Consider the following 24,463-nt stretch of genomic DNA (forward strand, 5'->3'; position numbering starts at 1 on the left):
ATAAAATAAGGCAGTACTTCAGAACCGCTTTGTCAATCCACTGGTGAACATCAGAATAAGTAAACATTTGTAGTGGTGAGGCCTACACAAAAATACTCCAACCATTACGCTCCCGTCATAGGAATGAGGAATTTCCACCACTGGCAGCAAAAAATTTGCATCACCTCAATGCTAAATTTGACAAATAATTCCACGGGTTTTTTGTCAATCCATTGCTGGATGAAGACCTCCCCAAGCCGTGTCAGTTGTGGCGGTTGATTGACCATACTTCCCCACGATGGTCAGTGCGGGTTGGTTAAAGGGAGAAGACCAGGGCCGGTTCAGACACCGTTCACCATCGAAATTGGTCGTCAATGGAACTCAGGTCGCTGGATCAATAGCGCAGTGCGATAACCACTTCGCCACCGCTCAAACCTGACGGTTCTCAATATTCACGTCGAAGTGCCCAAGAAGGATTCGACCAAACATCCCAATCCAGGGCGTCATGAAAAAGAGGTCTTGAGACTCATTGGGCAATTCCTGGATATGATGCCCTATATTTACGATGTGTATTAAATACAAAGACAAAGATCCCCCTCCTTATTATAGCCGTTACAGACCACTGGGGCAAGTGCTGTAACCGAGCACCTACGAAGGCTGGAACGGCACACGAGAGGGTGGGTGGCCAGCACCACGCCCGGCCGCCTTTGTCTCTTCAGTGGCTATGTTTACACACCGCACCGGGTACTCATTTGAGGCTGAGTCGACCTTGCGGAGGCCCAGGACCGGTTCAGATAATCGTCACTGGTGTTGGCCGTGAGCGGGCATCGAACCCAGATTTGTAGCACAGTGCGCTAACCGCTACACTACCGCTCAGCCAGATACAAACAAAAAAAAACACACAAACACCTACCTTTTTTCACACATACAAAGACACATACTCCCGCAGAAAGCAAATGTACAAATAAAACCACTTCGAATGTATTTATTTATTTGCTTAAAATAGTCACGAGGGTTAGAAAGTCACATCTAAATGAATCATAACATATGGAGCTTTGATTGTACAAATGAAATGTATACACACACTCACAAAGTATTACATTGAACATACCGCTAGTGGTAATGCAATTAAGTTGCCAAGTGTAACAGAACCTGCTACAGCGCTGCTAAATAAACTACACGTAATGAACATAATAATTTAATACTTTTTAACCATTGCAATGTTTTGAAGATTTACATAAACTTAAGATCGCCATTAATTTGACTGGACAATTATAGTCAAAGAATGGAACGCGTATTTCTGCGGCCGTCTGGAACGCTCTTCCTTCTGATATTAGGAAGCCACTGGAGCGATGCACTTTCACATCTAGATTAAAAACTCATTTGTTAAGCCCTAATTAGCACGGTTGGCTATATGCGGTGAGAAATAAGCTCAACATAATACACAAGATTATCCCGCGGAATCGTGAGAGGTGGCGGTGGCTTGGGGAGGCCTTCATCCAGCAGTGGATTTACCCTGGCTGATGATTATTACATCCCAATTGAGCTATTATCGGAGTAACGCGAGGGCGGCGAGGAGATGAAGTATTTGGCTGCTATAAATGTCCACGTGATTAGCCTCACTTCGGTGAACTATCGTTTGTGGTCGCCAGGTCGCTTCTGAAAATGAGCTACACGGCAGAATCAGTGGACCTTACCTGGTAATATAAAATAAAAATTGTTGAAATCATCATGAGAAACGTCCTTCTGGAACTCTTACAGTCGACAGAGCGTTGATGCTACAAACCCACGTCAATATGAGTCGCTTCTTAAAACCTTTCCCGTTCCGATGATGTATATGTACACGTACATCATAGGAACGGAACTGGAAGAAAAACTAAAATGAAATTACGTCATCGGCACCGAGGCTCCCACAAGGCCATGCAGGAGGGCATGTGGCAGTTTGGCGCCGGTAATTATCGTAGAGTGCGGTCGTGTCGCTACAGTTCCCTGTGGTGAGTACAATGTCTTTTACAACAACTGTGCTACTACGCCTCTCTAAAATAAATGAATGCTGAGCCGCTTGTGCGTTCCGAGATTCAGCGATGAACTGGACACCCACCCTGCAACTTACAGACGTCTCGCAAAGGGAAATTGGTTAAGTTAACCTAAATTCCGGCACTGGTCATTAAAACGTCGGGTGTGACTGTCATACAAGGAACCTCACTGACTCTTGACATGCAGAGAAAGTGGGGAAGTGCTCTTCCCTTCTACTGTGTGGACCACGAGTCACTTTAAGGGATCTAAAAGGCAGTTCTACGATGTCCACTTCCGTGGGACGTTCTCTAGCACGAGGGGGTTTGCACTGCCGAGCGAGAGGATTCTTCGTCTCGTGCGTGACGGACGCGACGCCGATAGCACAATCAAGATAAGAGTTTGGGGCAAAATGGAAATAATGAACAAAACTTTATTATTTAACACTAGAGGGCGCTCCATCACGGTCTCTAAATAGTAAAGGCACCATGAGCCAGTCATCCGATATTCTTGTAAATGCCACCCTCCATATTTGTGATGAACCAAATTAGGTTTTTAAATAAAAAATACTAAAGCATTCTCCGCATCATGAGACGCACTTCTGCCCCCCCCCCCTGCATGTTGAAGCAAAATTTGGTGGAGCGTCTCATAACCTGGCCTGAGTGACGAGATTTGTATAAGTTTATTGATACAGGAGCACAAGTTTTGGGGTGCGTCTTATTTCTGGCCCGTCTTATGATCCAGAGAGCATGCTAATTAATTGATTGCGTCTGTGCAATCATTCGCGCACGGGGCTGAAACCGTTAACTCGCCGGTTTAATAGCGAGCGGCTTAAACTCGGAGTCGAACCCAGTCTCGAGACTAGGCGAAGCGTTCCTGGTTTCGATGCAAGGTGATATATACTGTCACAAGTTCAAATCCTGGTCGGGGGGCTGACTCGGACCAACATCTCTCCGGGGTCGATCAAATATGAAGCGAGTACAACGGTGGTCGCGCTCTGGATGAGACCCCCCCACCGCCCCCTCGAGGAGGATTGTGGAATTTCCACCACTGACCCAAGTCTGTTTCTCAGGAAATAAGCAATGCCTCAGTGCTCATTTAAGCAGCAAATCTTCGTGAATTTCGACGACGTGAATATCACCACGCTACTTCGCGCGTATTCAAGGTTGTCCGTCTGCTATTCCGCCCCTAAATAAAGTAACAAAATAAATAGAAAGATGAACAGCGGCACACCAGAAGTCAACAAAATCAATTCCCCTCTCTAAAATGCAAGTTTTTGTTTTCTTAGAGAGTGCCAAGACCTCATCTGGAGAGCGGGCCAAAATGAAACCTTGAACGGAGAGAACGGCCTTTTCAATCAATGCTTCACTGCCAACAGCAAGTCCAAAAACCGTGGCTTATTGAGCGAACAGTAGGGGCAGGGCGTAGCGGTGCTTGTGTGAATGGTAGAGGTCGCAGGCCATGCATCGTCCGTCCACTGTGGTGAACGAACGACAACCGACGGAAGCGGTCGTGCTGATGAGACCGTGCCAAGGGCGCCAACAGAAGCCAGGAATTATTTCTCGCACCGAGAGAAAGCCAGTCCCACTGGCCGTGTCTCAAACGTGACCATTGTGAGTCATCGCTAAGGTAGAGGCCCCTCTCAACCACTTTAGCTGAGGTTTATTTCACGAATACCGTATTCCCTCGTTAGTCACGGACTTGCTATCCGTGATTTTGGCTATCGGCGATTGTGGCTGTCCGCGAATCCCATCTGAAACTCTGTACGACTGCTGCACCAATAGAGAGAGAGAAATAACGTGATGAGACAAAGTGATGATGATGCTACTGCGCAGCATCATCATAACTTAAGGTAAGCTAATTTATAAACTATTATTATACTATTTACTTGTATTTACTTTATGTTTATTATAAGCATTTGTTGTGTTATTATTTAATAGCTTATTTATGTATTTAACGTAATTTATTGAAAAAAATTGTTTTCGTAGGCCAACATCGTTCTGCACGAAATTTGCTCTTCACGAGCATGTCCGGAACGTACCCCCTCGTCGCGAATAACGAGGGAACGCTACAACCCAAAGGTCGGGGGTGAAGTGACGGCGCGGCAGTTTGCAAACACCGCACTACGAACGTTGACAACCCGAGTTCAATTCCAGGCCCCGGTCAACATCAGTGGAGGGTGACATCTGAACCAATCCTGGGCCGGATGAGGGCCCTGGTAGTGGGTCATGACGCAGCCCGTTAACACCCTCCAACCACGAACTAACAGCCACGACTTGCTTTTAATTATTATTTGTTTAAACTGTTTGATAGGATTGTTTATTTTTACGTGCGATGGTGTGATGGTGCTTTTGGTGGCAATTATCTTCACTAACCTGCTTCTGTTCCTCCCTTAAAACTGCCACCCTCTCTTCTCCTCTAGCCCATCATCATCACCATCATCATCCTGCCACTGCTGAAAAGGCGCAAGATGCTAACCAACAATAAATTGACTTGACTTGGACTCGAACTTGGCTCACCAGGTTAACTACCTCGCCTGGTATACAGGTCGTGGGTTCGATCCCGACCCTGACACTTGGTGCTGTATATTTGGAGTTTGCGTGTCTCTCTCTCTCTCATTATCATTATAGTGGCTATGAGATGTTAACTACCTCGCCTGGTATACAGGAGGTCGTGGGTTCGATCCCGACCCTGACGCCTGCTGCTGTATATTTGAAGTTTGCGTGTTTCTCTCCCTGTGGTCACGTGGATTTTTCTCCCAGTCCTCCAGTTTTTCCCCTTAACACTTAGAATCAGCGTCACGCGTTTCGAGTATTTGGCTACTGCTATAAATGTCCACATGATGATGATAAGCCACTCCTCGTTGAGCTCTCATTTGTGATAGCCAAGTCGCTTCTGAAAAAGAGCTACGCGTTGGGGCCTTAGCTGGCAAAATAAAATGTAAAAAAATAATTGTTTAATAAATGTGGTTAGCTAACCACTGCACCGCCGCTCCACCCTGTGAATCACTGCACCACCCCGCGCCCCACCTCCCGTGTTTTTTTATCCGGCTATTTCATTGTCGAGGCTTGCCGAACCGCCTCGCCGCCCGGAGCACGCGCCGCCTGCTGGATTTGTCGTCGGAGGGAGTTGGTCAGTCGCGAAACATGTCGCAGATGAGACGCTCCATGGGGGCGCTGTGCAGCGCTCGCTGGAAAAATATCTTCTCCAGGCGGTCGGCGTGGATCAAACGGAGGGCGGGAATGAGCAGCAGCAGCTTGCCGAACCTGCCCACGCAGACAACGCGCGCAGCGAGGGACAGGCGACTTGCATCCCACTGTGATTTTTTCACACAGCGTTGATATGCGGTGGGTTTTTTTCTGGAATATTTTGCAGTTTTTTTCCTGAATTTTTCTGTTGCGCGTAGTCACTTTAAGGTGTTCTTTGTTCATGTTTTTGTTTTGTTGCGGTTGCACCCGAGTCAAGAGCCGCATGGCTCACAGGGCTACACCTAATAATTGAAACTGAAACTGACGTGGGTTGTTGGGGCGCGGCGGAGCGTTGTTTCCCGAGTGAGTTGGGCTCCGTTGCCAGTGCAATAGGTGGGGGGAGGGCAATTGTCGTGAAGCGCAATTGGTGGCATGACGTCAGCCGCGGCCCGTCCATGCAGGCCGATTTAGGGGCGGTCGCCTAAGGGCGCCAGGTTTAAGTGGGGCGCCGAATTCGAGGAAGAAAAAATACAAGTAAAAAAACGCAAATAAAATAACGTAGATGTCACTATTTCAATTACCGTGCGCGTACAGAGGGAATATTAATTATTCATTTCTCAATACTTATGAGAATGTAGTTGTTTGGCTGATGGACGCACGTACGGGCAAATCGAATAATTATGCCTCTGTTTTAAAAAAAATTGCGCTTAAAAAACATGAAATGGGAAATATGGGCAAAAAGTGTCCCAGTTTACAAAAAAAACCTCAGTCTAGATCTGCCCTTCGGCTTTGGGGGGTGGTTGGCGCTGATTGCATGACGATGCATCAGTTCGTTGTTGATTAAATGCGGATTGGTCCTCGTTTGACGCGGTACAGACGCGTTCCGGAGAGGTGCCGCGTGAAGCGAACACGATTTCCCCATAAATAATCACGTGACGATGAAGTTAGTGGCAAGTTACGATTGTTGCTCCTGCGCACACGCACGGTGAGACGGCGGACCAACAACTGAGGGTACGCCGCCGCGTTGCCGAATCATCCAGCGTACTGCATCACCCTTCCGCTCAGCTCATGAAAGTAGTTGGCCGTCGACTAGATCGAAAACTCATTTCTCTTTGCGCTCAGATTGTTGTCCACCCCCCGCACCTCCTATCAGCACGGTTGGCTACGCGCGTACGCCCACCGTGCGAGTGCCACGAGAGGCTGGAGTCGTACCTTGCTGGCTGGCTGGGGTACAGAGCTCGGCAATGCTGACTCAGCATCACCTGGGACTGATCCTGTAAACTCTCCACTTGGTCTCCGTCCTTCAAGCCGTTGGCTTCTGTGGATGAGATAAAGGGATGCAAAGACGCGCGCGTGAGTGATTAGACATACCCTCGGTTCCGCCAACAGAATATTTATTTCTACTGCAGTAGGAATCCGATGAGTTTTGAAGCTCCTTTCACAGATGTCCAAACGATATAAAAAAAATTCTAAATTTGAAGTTTTCGTGACTGCGAGGATTCATACTCTTTGGTTTTTTCGGTAAAGTCACGTAGGTAAAAAATAAAATTAATGAAAACTAAATTAAATCACGACGTTTCGGGCGCTGTCACAGCCATTTCTTGGACACACTTAAGTGGTTGTGCTTTCGCTTCGTTGTCCCCACCTGAAGAAGGACGCTTGTGTTGCGCCCGAAACTTCGTGATTTAATGTAGTTTTCATTTATTTTATTTTTTACCTACGTGGCTTTACCGAAAAAAACAAAGAGTATGATATCAAAAAACACGATCGGAGTGCAACATTTATTAACGAAGGATAGGGGTCTAAAAATTGTTACTTGAATGGCAGCCAACAGGCTCGTTATTGCTAAGGCTATTTTTTTTAATAGAAAACAAACAGATAAGGCAACAACGTGGCGGGACAAATTAGAAAATACTCCACAAACTTAAATACAAAGTTCATCAATAAATTTACTGGAGTGGTGTTAGGTTATTGTTTAGATCGGTCGTTAAACAATTCCAGTGCCCGGGGGGGAGGGGGGTCCAACCGGGCAGGTGGCAGCCCTCCCAACTATTTGATCTATTAAAATATTGTTTTTATTTTGCCAGATAATGCCCCACTAAGCTATATGCAGCTCTTTGTTCAGAAGCGACGGGGCTATGACAAATGATAGCTCAACGAAGTGGCTTGTCACATGGACATTTATGGCAGTCAAATACTCTAAACTCGTGAAATTGATTATCAAAATGTTTTACAAAGTAAAATCTCAACTATTTCATGAACCAAATAAAGCCCAAATATTGACTTAAAGCTTTCGTGACTGCAGGAATTCATATTCTTTGGGTCTTTCGGTAAAGTCACATAGATAGGTTTTTCCTGATGACGACCGCGTGTGTTGCGATCGAAACGTCGCAGTTTTTGTTATTTTCTTTGAACCTATATATGTGACTTTACCGAAAGACCCAAATAATACAGGTAACGCCCACTGAGCTATCGAGCTCTTGTTCACAAGCGATCTGAATGAAGTGGCTTATCATATGGAAATGTTATGTAACCAAAAACACTCTAAACGCGTGATGTTGATTCCAAATGTGGAGGGGAAACACCGGAGGACCCGGAGTTAAATCCACGCCACCACGGGGAGAGTAACACGCGAACTCCACATACAGGGACTCCTCTACTTACGAATGAGTTAGGTTCCAATTTTACTCCCCTAACATGTTGTACGGCATGTACACTAAATACTGGGAATGGCTTTAAAAGTTGTATGATATCCTGTAGATGTAGACGCCACTGGTTCTTCATGTTCTGCAGATGTCGAAGCCACCACCGCCATCTATTGCACAGCGGTTGAACTTATGACTATCGTCTTCTTAGGTTTTTTCGGTAAAGTCACGTAGGTAAAACATCAAAATGAATGAAAATAAAATAAAATAAAATCAAAAATCACGACGTTTCGGAGGCAACACAAGTCTCCGTCATCAGGTGGGACCGTCACAGCCAGATTAGCTGCATCAAGTGAGGCAATGATTCAAGATGTAATCCCTTAAAAGCGAGTTGAGGGGGGGAGGAGAGGGAGGGGGGAGCTCATCAGACTATGGTAGCCAATGAATGGAACGTATCGGGAGGGAGGGGGGGCGAGGCCAAAAGGGTGGGCGACGGCGTGCAAGCGATTGTGCGCAAGCGGCTAATTACTGCACACGCCAACACAATGGAGCGATTATGCGCAAGCGGCCAAGAAAGCTTCAAATCTAGAATTTATGACTATCGGTTCGAACAGGAAACTGGACATACGGACAGGTTTGTTCATATATCTGAAAGTTCGTAAGTCGAATGTTCACATATGGGCCATCCATAAATGACGTCACACGATTTTTGACCCCCCCCCCCCCTTTGTCACACGGCTTCACAAAAAATCAGACCCCCCCTCAAATATGACGTCACAAAGCTCTGCCCCCCCCCCCACCCCCAAATCGCTTTAAACTATTGTCATTGTAGTGCGTATTTAATGTGGCGCTGCACTCTGATGTTGTAGGAGAAATCCTTTATTAAAACGTATATTTAATTAAGCAGAACGTGTTGTCTATATTTATTTAAAGTTGCACATTTTGATGTGATGTCACATTTCTCAAACCCCCCCCCCCTCGTCACACATCGTCACAAATGTCTGACCCCCCCACCTAGGTGCGTGACGTCATTTATGGACGGCCCCATACCTGTCAATCCCTTATCAGTGCCTATCTTATCACAGACCAACTCAGACCTTATTGTTCACCCCGTGCCCTTATAAATCTCAACGTTCATCCTACAAAGTCACATCACAAGGGAGAAACACAAACAAATAAGACAAAACTAGAATGTTACCCGCATTCAAACGGCTGTACGCAGCACGCACCTGAAAACTCAATTCCCCTGCACAAGAAAACGGGGTATAACCGTCTGGGTTGACAGGGTATGGGAGTCCCTGCGTGCAACAGGCATCAGGGAGACGAAATCAAACCCACGACCTCCTGCTGCGTAACCAGCCGAGGCTACTAAACATCTACCGAGCTACCGTGGCGCTACCTACATCGGACCCCCCCCGCCACCCCCAAAATCGTGACGTTCCGCAACCCCCCCCCCCCCTCGACACTGGCCTGGCTTGAACAAGACGACCGCCTTGAGGCACGCGAACTCCGTGGGGTCCACGGTGAGGTCTCGGAAGCGCTCCGTCATGTCGCGCAGGAAGCGGAGGTCGACGGCCCCCCCGTGTGCGGCCTGCAAGGGGCACGACCCCTCGGGGCCGCTGCCGGCTCCGAGGGGACACGGGCAGGGCGAGGCGGCACCCTGGAAGGCGGCGCGGGAGGCGTCGCTGTGCAGCGCCCACTGAGCGGAGCAGAGCAGGAAGAGTTCGCTCCAAGCCTCCTCCAGCAGGATCACCTGTGTGTGTGTACACGTGTGTGTACGTGTGTGTGTGCACGTGTTTGTGTGTACGTGTGTGTGTGTGCACGTGTGTGTGTACGTGTGTGTATACGTGCGTGTGTACGTGCGTGTGTGTGTGTGTGTACGTGTGTGTGTTTACGTGGGTGTATACGTGTGTGTGTCGGTGGGCACAGGTTGTTGCATTGATCAGTCATCTCAGTCAAGTCAACCCATGGCACCTGCTGGGTCTGTCCCGTGAGCGCTTTGCCAGTGGGCGTTCGACACTTCACGTAGCCTCAAAGTGGTGCACCTAGCCTGGCACAGGTGCCGTTGTGACGTCACCGCCACTTGGTGGCGAGTGGTGGGTGTTGTGGTGGGGAGTGGTGGTGTAGCGGTTAGCGCGACGCTCCGCTACGTACCCAGCCACCCGAGTTCGATTCCCTCTCACGGCCAACACCGATGACGATTGTCTGAACCGGTCCTGGGCCTCCTCCCCTAGGTTGACTCAGCCTCAAATGAGTACCTGGTGCTGTGTGTAGTAAACATCGCCACTGGGGAGTCAAAAGCGGCCGGGCGGGGTGCTGGCCACCCACCCCCTCGTGTGCCGTGCCGGCCTTGATAGGTGCTCGCTAACAGCACTTGCCCCAACAGTCTGTTCAGGCTATACGGGGGATTTTTGTCTTTGTGTGTACGTTGACGCGACGGGGAGACAGGGCCGGTCAAGGCCACTACGACACGATGGGAAATGGATTGAGCGTTATTGGTGTTCATCTTTCCACGAATGTACATTCATAGCAGCCAAATACTTTCATACTTTCATGTCCGAGCTGACCTAGTACGACTGCGACAATAGTTCCCGAGTGTCGTTTCAGAGCACGCAACACATCTGCACGATTCACTGCGAACTTAAAGCGTTCTTCTTCGACGTGCCACGTTTTTTTGGGTCCGTACGTCATAGCGTTCATTTCATTTTGGAATTTAAAACAATATATATATATACTTTGGGGCCGTCCATAAATGACGTCACGCGATTTTGGACGATTTTTGACCCCCCCCCCCCATCACACGGCGTCACAAAAAATCAGACCCCCCCTCAAATATGACGTCACAAAGCTCTGCCCCCCCCCCCCAAAAAAAGCATGCTTCAAATCGCTTGAAACTATTGTCATTGTAGTGCGTATTTAATGTGGCGCTGCACTCTGATGTTGTAGGAGAAAACATTTATTAAAAACTCTATTTAATTAAGTAGAACGCGTTGTCTATATTTATTTAAAGTTGCGCATTTTGATGTGACGTCACATTTCTCAAACCCACCCCCCCTCGTCACACATCGTCACAAATGTCTGACCACGCCCCCCCCAGGTACGTGACGTCATTTTTTTGGTCCCACCCATCGTCATCGACGACAAACGCCAGCGCGTGACATTGATGCACCCTGCGGCATTATCGCTGTGTCCACGCGGCCTGCCTAAGCGATGCAAATCCGACAATTAAATACCCCGTGACGTTGTCCCCAAGGGCGTGAGACCACCCACGAAACGGGCCATGGGGGGGGGGGGGTTGCCCGAGTCTGACCGCGCGTTGCCTCTGAAGGCCGCGTTGAGTCTGATAGCGCCCTCATCCGGATTATCGGTGACGCCAACTCGGAATTACATTTAACAAAAAAAATCGGATCATAACGGATGGGTTATTTCGGCGCATGCCATGTGCCGGAGCGAGCGCTCGAGTGATTGCGTCATTGATGACCCCGGAAAAAAGGGGGAGGGGGGAGTGTGAAATGAGAAGCTCACGAAGAAGGTTACTTGACTGGTCATTGACCTAACACTCCGGATCTCGGCTAAATGAATCGCCTGATGAAGGCGATTGCAATCGCCAGCGAAACGTCACGGCACTCGAATTGTAAACGCTATGGGATTACTCTCGCCAACACACAACCGGTGTGCTGAAGTCGTGACAAACCTTTACTAATCGTCCGTGTCGGATGGCGACGGGGTTTAACGACGCATTTATATTTCTTTCTTTGTCACGTTGGTGACCCAAGGTGCGTGACTCGTTGCGAATGAGGCTATCGAAGCTTTTCCCCCCATCCACGTGTCTTCGCCGTCCAGACATTGGATGGGCGCGACGTGGAATCCCCCGCCCCCCGGCGCTTCTTTTGTGCGGCCGCTTGCCTGGTCCCGGAATGGCAGGGCCGAGAAAGCGGGCAGGTTTTTCGCCCACTTGATGGCCATGAAGAGGAGGCTCATGGGAGTGTCGGAGACCTCCGCCGAGGCCACGGGCAGGCACTTGGGAGAGGCGCGAGCCCGGATCGGGGAACGCGACTCTCCCGGGGCCTGGAGCGTCGAGGCCGGCGCCTGTGGGAGGCCCGGGCTCGAACCGTCGGGCCCGAGAGCCCGATAGTGCCGCGTGGAGGTCTCGCTCTCCTCCTCCGTCTCGTCCTCGCCTGTCACATCGACAGCCTCGTCTGCAAACGAAACGCCGGAGGAATGTGAATGTCGATGGTCGGACAGATTAGCGAGGTGACGAGCTAAGCACCGAGTAACATGTATTCACCGCGGTCGTGCCGAAGAGCTCTCAAATGCGGTTTCGGGTTTTGCCGACCGCGTGTTGTCTGACGTTTCGCTCCCACGTGCTGGAAGCCTGTTTGGAGAGGTCTTAAATGCGATTCATATGAAATAAAATCCTTAAAAAAGTGTTTTTTTAAAACAACGGTTTTATTTTAAAGTGCACTAAAAGTAAATAACTGGAATGGACAACGGGAAGTGGAAGACATCTTGATAACAAGAGACACGTGGCGCCTGCTTCTTGGGCAAGGCAATTCCAGAGTTTAGGGACCGCGGCGTTTTTGACCCACCCAAATAAATATTTAATTAATAAGCCGTCCATGCTAAATGTTAATTGGTTTAAAAGGACCAATTAATTGATTCATTGGTACAGGCATGCATTGTCACCGGATCTGAGCACCTGTGCAAAGTTTGGAATTGATTGGACAACAGGAAGTAGACTAAATTTAGATTACAAGATTTGACCACGACAAAATATAGGAGTCAAGTTTAGTAAAACCGTTGAAAAAAAGAGGCAAGAGCAGAGGTCACTTGAAGAAGGGGACTCAGAAGTAGTTCTGCGATATCCACTTCCGTGGGCCGTTCGCTAACATGAAGAGCTGTCTGCATAAGATCCGAGTGATTGCTTCGCGTAACCACATGACCCCAATAGCGCAAACGGGATGACATTTTTTTTTAATGGACGAAAAATCCAGGCCCACTGAGAATTCTCATTTTCAAGGGGCGGCTTCCCCGACACGACACGGCGAGTGCCGCTGACCAACTGAGCCACCCCGGTGACATTTTGTAGCAACCCTTTCTCACTCACCTTCATCTGGCTCTCGCTTAGCATACGCCATCGGAACTGTGCCGCCCCCGCTGTTGCCACCGCTGCCACCAACGCCACTGCTGATGCCACCACTGCCACCAAAGCCACCGCTGCTGCCACTGCTGATGCCACCACTGCCACCAAAGCCACCGCTGCTGCCACTGCTGATGCCACCGCTGCCACCAACGCCACCGCTGCTGCCACTGCTGATGCCACCACTGCCACCAAAGCTGCTTCTGCTGCCACTGCTGATGCCACCACTGCCACCAAAGCCGCTGCTGCTGCCACTGCTGATGCCACCGCTGCCACCAAAGCTGCCGCTCCTCCCGCTGCTGATGCCAGCGCCGTTGGCGTCACAGCAGCCGGTGCCCATGTGTCTGCCAAGCATGAGCCTGGTGCCCAATTCGGGGTCGCCGGGCCGGACCTGGGCAGTGCTACGCGGTTGTCGTTCGTTCTGAACGGCTGCGCGAGGGTGTCGGGATACACAACGATACAAACAAAAAAACAGGGCCTTGAGTTTGACGGTAAGTTGTGGAATTTTTTGTTTGCGCTTGAGCGAATTAATCTGTTCCTCTGTTTGGTTCTTTCGGTAAAGTCACGTAGAAGGGAAATGATAAAATAATAAAAATAAAACATAATTTAATTTTATTATTATGTTTTATTTTTATTTTATTATGTTGTATTTTTATTATTTTATTATTTTCCTTCTACGTGACTTTACGGAAAGAACCAAAAAGATGAATCCCTGCAGTCACGAAAGCTTTAAATCGAAATTTTATCTGTTCCGTCGAGATGTGTGGATAACTTTTTTGGCGCCGTACGTAGCCAACCGTGCTAATTGGAGATGCGTCATTTTGTGTTACGTTTCTTGTCCTTCCCCACCACCTCCGATTAGCATGGCTGGCTATGTACGGTGCGAAAGAAGTTAAACATACATATATATGTAACTATGGCTCTTCGTGTAACTCCGTGGATCTCTATGTAACTCTATGACTCTCTGCGTAAGTCTATTAATCTCTATGCCACTCGATGTAACTGCGATGCCTTGTAACTGCCTCCACTGCCGACGGTCTTGGGCTGTGCTCTATGAGTCTCTATGCAACTCTATTGACCTATATCTGCACCTCCGATTAGCACACACAAACTCTTTGGTTCTTTCGGTAAAGTCACGTAGGTGAAAGAATAAAATAAAAATAAAGAATAAAAAAATAGAAATTGAAATAACTACATTTTAGTTATATTTTAGAAAAAACAAAAATGTAGTTATTTCTATTTTTTTTTCACTTACGTGACTTTACCCAAAGAACAAAAGAGTATGGAAACTTGCAGTCACGAAAACTTAAAATCTAGAATAGCACACACAAGTTAAACAAGGCATAGGCGCAGCCCTGCAATTGCCTGCTCACACCACAGCCGGTGGAAGGGGCCTCTGCTGGAGGGAGCTCCAGAGAGACCCCTGCTCCTCCACACTGGCCAGTTGTACAACAAGGAGGTGGGAGTAACCACACTTTACCCCACCACACGTTCAACCCACTCAGCCCCGGCTGGGCGCACGAGGGGCGAGACATCCGTGAACACGAAGTCTGCGTGAAACGCTTGAAAATGGGCAACTCGGCTGTGGATTAAGCAAAAACGACAACGACGGCGACAAAATAAATCAGTGGCAGAATCCTCGAGATGCTTGCTCGGCAGACGTGTGGTTTGTAACGTGAAGCTTTTTGATGCACGCATCGTGCCTGGAGTCAGCTTGCCATGCAACAAACATTTTTTGCGGGCTGTACCTATATAGACGATTGTTAAGCGGTCGGCAACAAACAGCACCTTGGAATAGATGAGCGTTAACATTTTATTTTTTTAAACCGAATATAAATTTTCTGTTCACATACTCTCAGTAGTTGGACGCGTAATTGACGCGACTTCGGCAGTAGTTCTGCAATGTCATCTTCCTACTGGGCCATTCTCTCAGTGTGAACGATCCTCTTTCATGTGAGTGCCAAATGAAAAGCCCATGTCGCTGCACGATACCAAAAGCACATACTCGTTGGTTCTTTCGGTAAAGTCACGTAGGAATTAAATAAAATCAATTAAATCACGACGTTTCGGTCGCAACACAAGCAATCTACGTGACTTCACCTACGTGACTTTACCGAAAGAACCAAAGAGTATGGATCCCGGCAGTAAAGAAAACTTCAAATCTAGACCAAAAGCACATTTTGCAATATCCATCGGTTTCTCTCTGTGCCAGTGTGGTGCTCGCTATGTGTGTGTTGGGCGTGGTGGAGAGCGGTGGTGAAGCGGTTAGCGCACTGCGCTACAAACCCGGAGATCTGAGTTCGATTCCCCACTCTCGGCCAACACCGGTGACGATCATCTGAACGGGCCCTGGGCCTCCTCCCCTAGGTCGACTCAGCCTCTAACGAGTAATTGGTGCGGTGTGTAAACATCGCCGCTGGGGAGACAAAGGCGGTCGGGCGTGGTGTTGGCCACCCACCACTTAGTGTGCCCACAGTGTCAACCTTCACAGCTGCTCGCTAACAGCGCTTGACCCAACAGTCTGTTGAGGCTATACGGGGGGTCTGCGTGCGTGCGTGTTAACTGTGTCGCTTTACCATCCTTGTTCATGCCCGCGTGGAGACACTTGCGCAGGCGACAGGCCTGGCACTGGTTCCGGTGAGCTTTGTCCACCGTGCACAGGCCGGTGCTCGCCTGGCACCTGCATTGCGCAACACAAAGATAAAGGTTCCCCCAACGTGTAGCCTTCAGCAGACTGCCGTCAAGTCAATCGTTTTTAGCTTGTGCACGCACAGCGCCTTCCTTGCACGAATAAGCCACTCAAAGGGCCATCACATTCATACTCGTGACCACAACAATTGACAATTCTGTACAATGAGAAAAAATATTTATATTTTCTATAATTGTTTAAAAGTTGTGGCTGTGAGTTCGTTGAATGGTGAAAAATAAATGGCTTTTAACCCTTTCGGGCAATAAAACAGGAGGAGTTAAAACGTTAAAACACCAAATAATTACATTTTGCAAGATATCAAGTCCGCATTAAACACACGTACTTTGTGGCAAAACATGCACACAACACACACATGCTCTGATGATTGTAATTATAATATTAGTCATTGTTCTCCTTCTCCCGCACCTCCGATTAGCGCGGTTGGCTCTGTACGGTGCGAAATAAGTTCAACACACGTTGTATGCGATTGCAAAGAGCTGTGCAGTTGAGTTGTAATTTGATTCTCGGGATGGAGTCGAGTGTGCGGATTGCTCCGTGGAGGTTGTTCCAGAGGTAGCACCTATGAAGGCCGACACGGAATGCGAGGGAGGTGGGTGGCCAACACCACGCCCGGCCGCCTTTGTCTCCCCGGTGCCGATGCCTCCACCCTTGGTCTCGCCAGTGCCAATCTTTACACATCGCACCAGGTACTCATTTAAGGCTGAGTTGATCTAGCAGAGGCCCGCGACCGGAATATCACAGAGCTACCTCCGAGATTTTTTCAAGTGTGGCGAGATGTTAACTACCTCGCCTGGTATACGTAGGTTCGACCCTGACCTTACCGCTGTATATGTGGAGTTTGCATGTCTCCTCTCCCCATGGTCGCGTGGATTTTTCTCCAGGGTCCTCAATTTCGCCCCCCCCCCCCCCTGTCCACATTTAAAATTGGCAACACGCGTTTATTTGGCTGCAAATAATTCCCCCACACTATAAGCCACGTTTCGTTGGGCTATCATTCGTGATGTCCAGGTCGCTTCCGTAAAAAAATAATAAAAGCAGCGATACCGGGTAAAAAAAAAATCTTCTATTAAAAATTTGAAATAACAGGCCCTTCGTAGTTTCTTTGAGCGACGACGCCCGGAACCTGTAAATGAGCTTGCGCCTGACGCTCCGCTTGAAGAAGCCGCTGCAGCCGTTGCACGCGTAGATGCCGTAGTGCTTGCCGCTGCTGGCATCGCCGCACACCAGGCACGTGAGCAGCAGGCTCGCCGCGGTCTTGCGCGCCAGCGACCCTGGGCAGTGCCTCGCGCTCGCGTCACCGCCGCCGCCGGCGTAGCGAGCCTGGGAGGCGGCGAGCGCATGGCCGGGGCTGTGCAGCTCGGCGGGACGAGCACAGTAATCTTGACCTGTGAGACGCGGGGTGGTAATTTGTGTGCGTGCGTTAGCCACCTCGAGTGACAATAATAATAATGATGGTAATTATGAAGATTTAGAATTTGGAACGCGCACACACGCGCGCGCGCGGTTTTCGTTCGCTCTCAGAGAGGGGGAATTATTCAGAGGTGGAGGAAATAACATACCGGTGCCAATATTGCCCAAGCTCTGAGTTGGATTTTTTACACGGATTATCCCGTTTAACCCGTTGCCCGGCTGGCTTACACGGGAGATCCGTGGTGCGTAGGCACAGCAGCAGCAGCAACAACCAAAACATAACGCAAGAACATCAACAATTCCCGAGAGCGAGTACAGCGTCCTTCGGAATATTGCCCGACTAACAATCGACGTGTCAGGATGCTATGTTGGAACGTTAGAAATGTAATGGACATTTTTCACTGAAATTCTGTTATGAAACTGGCCACAGGGCTTAATCTTAGACGGAGCTGTCCAGGGCTGAGCCCCTGAAACTATTTCCCCATTCCCCCTATTATTGTTCAGGGGGAGAGGAGGCGATTAGTGTCGGGTTGGGGACTCCAGAGATTTATGACAAATTAAGGTCCGGTTTTGATTGTCAATATTGTCGCCATCATCAACTGCAGCAACATCCAACATGAGATTAATTATTATGAATATTGAACTTATTTCTCACCGTACGTTAGCCAAACGTGCTAATCGGAGAGGGTCATCATCATCAGCAGCACCCTCATTTGTAGTAGCAGCAGCAGTGGTATTCTTATGACGATTGTCATTGTGATTATTATTTACTGCATCAGAATCATCAGAGGCACTTGTTAGCCGCAGCCCCATTTATCGGTAAAAAAATCAGCAGCTGAATTACAAATAATCAGCATCTCTATCCACAGGGAATTCACAGTGACAGCAACTGTCGTATCATCACCGTCATCGTCAACAACAACATTGGCTGCTGCTACCACTGCAGCAGCATCATCATTAGGGTTTTATAACCTCGTGGACAATAGAATCCGCATCATCGTATAAGAGAAGTTGTCATGTAACCAAAGCATCATTTTATTCCGGCAAACCATTTTGGTGGCAAGATATTAACTACCTCGCCTGGTATACAGGAGGTCGGAGGTTTGATCCCGACCCTGACGCCTGCTGTATATTTGGAGATGGCATGTGCTTCCCGTGTGCGCGTGGATTTTGCTCCAGATCCTCCGGTTTTCCACTCCACATTTAGAATCAACATCACGCGTTTGAATTATTTATCTGCCATACATTTACACGTGATAGGCCACTTCGTTGAGATATAATTTGTGGCCAGGTCGCTTCTGAAAAAGAGTGCGCCTTACCTGGAAAACTACATTTTTTAAATCGGCTTTAGTTTAGTTTCTGGGGTGAGTTAAGCCAAAGTGTGTTTGTGAGCAAGTGGGCATGGAAAGGTGCTCAACTCCTTCGGCTGGCCTATGCCAATGGTGGAAATTCCTCATTCCCATGGCAGTGACAAGTCCATCCATAGAATGATCACTGCTGACTCTACAGATTGATACGTATTGTAGCAACTCTGGAGAGATGATGATGATGTTGATTTATGCGTCTGTGCCATTAAGAATCCTCAACCACACGAGACAGCCAAACAAATTGAATTGTCACACGGCATACACGTGTTTAATTGGCCACTTGTTATGTATTCTGCTCCTCGGTGTGTTGAGGAATAACCCTCGAACTAAGCTAAACTCTTTTTTATTTTACCAGGTAAAGCCCACTGAGCTGAATAGCTCTTTGTCAGAAGCGACCTGGCTGTCACAAATGATAACTCAATTAAGTGGCGATCGTGTGGAAATGTATAGAAGCTAAAACATAAATTTAATGCGTGATGTCGATTCTACATGTGGAGAGAGAAATCGTAAAGACCCCGAAAAAAATCCACGCGACCACGGGGAGAGAGACACCGTAAACTCCAAATATACAGCAGCAGGCGTCAGGGTCTGGATGTAACCCACGACCTCCTGTATACCAGGCGAGGTAGTTAACATCTCCTAGCCACCGTGGCACCTCTGCAATAAGTGGCACGCGCATTACCACTTGGCCCATTGTCACCTTCTCTGCGGTGATATATCCCGCAGGGAATTTCATCATCTAATTACATATTTCATTCTCATAGCTGCAATTAGCTAATCCAGGTGATGTTTTTTGCGCGTTCATTGGAAGGGAATTTAGAATCAAAATCTTTATTTCGACTGCAGGAGGCATCCGATGAGCTATGAAGCTGCTTTTCACAGATGTCCAGAATAATAAAAAAAAATTTAATACATCACATTTATAGAGGAAGGGAAAAAATAAATTTTCATCCAGGATAGATCATAATACAAAAATTCAGGTGTACGGGATGTTTAAAAAAATAATTCTTACCATTAATCGCCGAGTGACTGCCGCTGTTTGAATCCATGTCTTGAATGAAACGTCGAGCTCCACGCGACGCAAAGGGAGGTCGGCGGTTTCACGATGCTGTCAAATAATAAAGCGGGCTGCAAGTGCCGAAGGTGTCACAACTTCAGCAACAAGTTGTGACTTTGTCTCGGCAAGGCTCCTCTCTCTGAGCCGCGTTCGACTGAGTCATTGATGTTTGGAGATTGATATATGGTGGGTGGGTGGGGACAACACCGGGCAGGGGAGTTAAGGGAGGGGAGGGAAGGAGGACAGACGGATTGAGGGAGGATTGGTGATGTGGAGCAAAAGCTCGTGGGCTCTGTAACAGTGTGTATGTATATGTACGTGAGTAATGCGTGTAGCGGTTAGCGCTCTGCGCTACAAACCTGGCGACCCGAGTTCGATTCCCACTCACGGCCAACACCAGTGACGATTATCTGAACCGATCCTGGGCCTCCCCTACGCCGACTCAAATGAGTACCTGGTGCGATGTATAAACATCGTCACTGGGGAGACAAAGGCGGCCGGGTGTGTTGCTGGCCACCAACCCCCTCGTGTGTCGTGCCGGCTTTCATAAGTGCTACTGGCTAACAGTACTTGCCTCAACAGTCGGTGGCTATACGGGGGATCTTTGTCTTTGTAGTGTGTGTGTGTGGAGTGGTGGTGCAGTTGCTAGTGCGCTGCGCAACGAACCCGGCTACCCAAGTTCGATTCCCGCTCACGGCCACCACCAGTGACGATTATCTGAACCAGTCCTGGACCTCCCCCTACGTTGGCTCAGCCTCAAATGAGTACCTGGTGCGGTGTGTAAACATCGCAACTCGGGAGACAAAGGCGGTCCGGCGTGGTGCTGGCCAGCCACCCCCTCGTGCGCCTTGCCGGCCTTCATAGGTGCTCGCTAACTGCACTTGCTCCTCGAGTCTGTTAAGGCTATACGGGGGGTCTTCGTCTTGTAATGGTAATAATAATTCCTTTAATTGTAGTTTTGCTTCTTGTGGAAAAAAAAACTGGAGCGACGGGGGGGGGGGGGGGGTGGAAGACTCACGTGCATGAGAAGATAACCAGACACAAATACCTACTTTCTGTACTTGCTTTACACACTGACCCTGCCCCTGCAGTCGTGTGACACATGCAGGCAGTTTCATTGCGGTGGTGATCCACCAACCCCTGTCTACGCATCTGCCCATTACATTCACTCATTCCCGTCACCGGTGTGTCCCATGGATGGACTCGCCCTGACCATAGGAATGAGGAATTTTCCGCCACTGGCTCAGGGCTCACAAGAGGAGAGGTGACCACCACCACCTTCTCAATGCTGCTATGAGCAAGACGTTAATTTTGACTTCACCAGTGGCGTAGCCTAGTTGAACATGGGGCCTTAGTATCAAGGAATGAATTGGTGGGGGCCTCTGTTCAATGCCCCCCCCCCCCCCCCCCATTATGTGTAGCCCAATGCCTGGGCCCTATCCAGCCCATGGAGTGCCGGTGCAGTTGCACTGCCTGCACACTCGGTGGCTAACGCCACTGCCTCTCACCCTTCTCCCCACCCCCAAATTCCATGCCATCTGCTTTGTCTCTTAAACAGCGGCTAAATTGTTTTCTTTAATTCACATTAGGCCCTGCGTAGCTTACAATAAGTACAAACATTGATTTTTGAGGGAGCTAATAGGCTCTAGTATTGCTCTGGCCGGATAACATCACGTGTGTCCATCCGAGCGCTAATAATCACAATTTTAATGAAAATTACAAAACTCTACGCAAGCGCTGGGGATCCTGCCCTCGCCGAAGGGCACGTGAGGCCCCCAAACTACTTTGGAAACCGCAGATTCAACGGAGAACTCAGCCAAATCATGTTGCCGCCCGGAAGCCCTTCGCAGCGACACAAAGTGACCGGGCATCGTTACGATCAGAAACGCAGCGCTCTTGCCACGTCGACGAATTATATCCCCCTCTAGTGCCTGATCAGCGCGGCCAAAGTGCCCGTAGCGGCAGGCCGCATTGAAGTGATGAGTTCTTGTTTCCACCGCCCGCGGTTAAAATAAGGCACGGGCCACGGATGTACGTATGTGTGTTGAACTTATTTCGCACCGTACGTAGCCAACTGTGCTAATCGCAGGTGCAGGGGAAGGATAACAAACTAAACACAGTTCTAAAGAATCGAGTTTCCAATCTGAATGATTTAAAAGTGCCATAGCTCCCAGTCGCTTCCTGATATCGGAAGGAAGAGCGTTCCAGACGGCCGCAGAAGCGCGCATCTGATGGCCAGCAGCCAAATGCGGCTGCTGCTAGGGTGACCACCGGAGTGAGCGCGATGATGGTTTACGCTCCTTGATGAGATCAACGAGGTAAAGACAGTACCGTGGCCATATCCCGCCCATGGGCCGTATGTTGCACAACTCCTGCTCTACACCAATCGCTGTGAAAATGCGCCACGCAATTTTAGCACAAAACCAGTGCCCGGATCTGCATCGTTTTTGTTGTTGTTGGTGTAAGCTTTACAACGACTAAATGTCAAGATGTTAATATTTGATTCACCATCAACTCGCCGCACTTAAGGATCGCGGTTTAATCACAGCGGCCGGCTGAATCCCACATTGAACCTCAGAATCTCATCGGTGCCGGCTCAGTGACTCTGACCTCTGAGCTACCCAGCCCACCTCGACCATAATTTGTTTGATTAACACAATGCCACGTAACAGTGGGATTAGCGCGCCGCATTAAAACTCCCGCGTGCGTGGCTGTAAGCTCTCACGCCTCCCTCAATGTACTGGGGCTTATCAGCTCCTTCACTTATCTAAAGGGCAACATCAACGAATCATCATTTGATGATGATGATACCACGTTAGACTAGTTAGACTGAAAACTTTAATCTAAATTGTCTTATGGTTGTTATTGTTTGACTTGCATCCCACTGGGATTTTTGCACACAGCATTGATATACGGTGCTTTTTCTAGAAGACTTTGCTGTTTTTTCCTGGATTTTCTGTTGCGCGTAGTCACTTTAAGATTCATCTTCTTGGTTCTTTCGGTAAAGTCACGTAGAAGGGAAGTAATAAAATAATAAAAACAAAACGGAATTATATTATATTATTTTATTACGTTTTGTTTTTATTATTTTATTACTTCCCTTCTACGTGACTTTACCGAAAGAACCAAGAAGATGAATCCCTGCAGTCACGAAAGCTTTAAATCGAAAAAATTCACTTTAAGATGTTTCTTGTTCATGTTTTGTTTGTTGCGGTTGCACCCGATTCAAGAGCCGAATGGCTCACATGGCTATACCAAATACATGAACTGAACTGAATCATCGTCGTCATCATTATTATTAGCCAACATCAATCCACTGCCGGATGAAGCCCCTCTCCAAGCCATTGCCATCTTCCATGACCCTGCGATGTCACCATCGCACCCAGCACCTGCACGTGGGCTCATCGCATCGTTCTGTCTCCTCGGCGGGCGTCCAACTCGGACGCGCTTTCCGCCCCTTGGCCGCCATTCCTCGTGACTCTTCTTGACCGTCTCGGCCGTCACTCCCTCGTAGGCGTCACGCGTCCTTCCCAAGCCCCACTCACTCACCTTGCACAGTTTGACACAACGGCAGCGGCCTGCCTATGTTCTCTCATCCGTGCATCCTTTCTTTTCCAAGGCGTCCACTTCTTCGTTGCTTCTTTGCGCACTTTTAAGGGGCTTTTAATATCCTTGGTTCTTTCGGTAAAATCACGTAGAAGGGACATAATAAAATAATAAAATTAGAAAACAATCAAATTCTCACAACGTTTCGAATGCAACACAAGCAATCATCATCAGGTGTGAAATCCACAGGTGTGACAATAATTGTCATTTACTCTACAGCCCTCTGTCAAACCACTGCTGGGTGAAGGCCTACCCACACCATGTCAGTCCGATTAGCACGGTTGGTTACGTACGGTGCGAAAGAAGTTCAACATAAAAGCGACTCCTCTATTTACGAACATTCGACTTACGAACTTTCAGAGAAACGAACAAACCTGGTCCGTATGTCCAGTTGCCTGTTCGAACCCGAGAGTCGTAAGTTCAACCGCCGCGCAATCCATGGCGGTGGTGCCATCGACATCTGCAGAACGTGAAGAACCAGTGGCATCTACATCTACAGGAGATGATACAACTTGTAAAGCCATTCCCCGTGTTTCGTGTACACGCCGTACAACATGTTTGGAATCGACGGGAGTAAAGTTGGACTTACGAACAAATCGACTTACGAAAAGACCTCTGGAACTTAACTCGTTCGTAAGTAGAGGAGTCCCTGTCACATACATGGGGGTTGTTTGATCATATTTCACCAACGTGGTCGGTGAAGGGGAGGCTCAGGGCCAGTCTAGACATCGCCCGTCGCTGATGTTGGCCCTAAATCATAAAGTGGCCATTCGTAGTGCTCGCCACACCACCCCATGGTGTACTAAACTGCGTCAGCCTACACAGGTGCTCACCGACAGTGCTTATTTCTAACAGTCTATAACGCTCTGATTAGCACGGTTGGCTGCGTACAGTGCGAAAGAAGTTCAACAACATCATCATCACGATCCATGGACAGAGAGCCCCGTAGGTATCCACTGCACATTTCGTCATGTGTTTCCACTTTCCTCTCTGTCTTGTGTCAATGTGCTCAAGTCGTGGCCCACGTCTTTCTGGCACCGATCTCTTGTGATGTCGTGGTCAAGCCATTCCCTGTTAGGTCTTCTTCTCTCTTTCCTGTTCCTTACATTTTTCCGAACAACAACAACACACTTTTAATTGCCCTGTTGTTGTTGTCCCTCCTGCATACGTGAAGTTCAACTTACATAAATACATACAAATCTATGCGGTGGATATTCGTCTTTGACACGTGTAGTTGTGCGCAATGCACACTCAGCCAACATTCAACTCCAACAAAAAGAGGGCATTTAATTGGTTAACTGTTGGAATAACTGCCATGTAATGAGTAGGACGGCAGGGGTCCTGCCGT

General features: G+C 48.5%; 1 protein-coding gene across 1 annotated transcript; it reads right to left on the reverse strand.

The window, feature by feature from the left end:
* Positions 1-5,125: 5,125 nt before the first annotated feature.
* NR2E3 (nuclear receptor subfamily 2 group E member 3) lies at positions 5,126-23,844 on the reverse strand. The gene is made up of 8 exons (XM_078612418.1): positions 23,802-23,844; positions 16,799-17,060; positions 15,542-15,645; positions 13,233-13,394; positions 11,732-12,024; positions 9,296-9,578; positions 6,393-6,498; positions 5,126-5,258 (listed from the first exon to the last, which is right to left on the reverse strand). Exons 1-8 carry the CDS (start codon positions 23,842-23,844, stop codon positions 5,126-5,128), a joined length of 1,386 nt encoding a protein of 461 aa, XP_078468544.1.
* Between the last annotated feature and the right edge of the window lie 619 nt (positions 23,845-24,463).

This window comes from Lampetra planeri, chromosome 39 (genome assembly GCF_965212315.1).
Source record: "Lampetra planeri chromosome 39, kcLamPlan1.2.h2, whole genome shotgun sequence".
Lineage (NCBI taxonomy): Eukaryota > Metazoa > Chordata > Hyperoartia > Petromyzontiformes > Petromyzontidae > Lampetra > Lampetra planeri.

Excerpts from the sequence above, each read along its gene's own strand:
- NR2E3 (XM_078612418.1), bottom strand. The coding sequence starts at position 23,844 with ATGTCTAGACTGGCCCTGAGCCTCCCCTTCACCGACCACGTTG. Across the intron at positions 13,395-15,541 it reads CGCGGGCATGAACAAGGATG|CCGTTCAGAACGAACGACAA; the intron begins GTAAAGCGACAC and ends ACCCTCGCGCAG. Across the intron at positions 5,259-6,392 it reads TACCCCAGCCAGCCAGCAAG|GTTCGGCAAGCTGCTGCTGC; the intron begins GTACGACTCCAG and ends CTGCGTGGGCAG.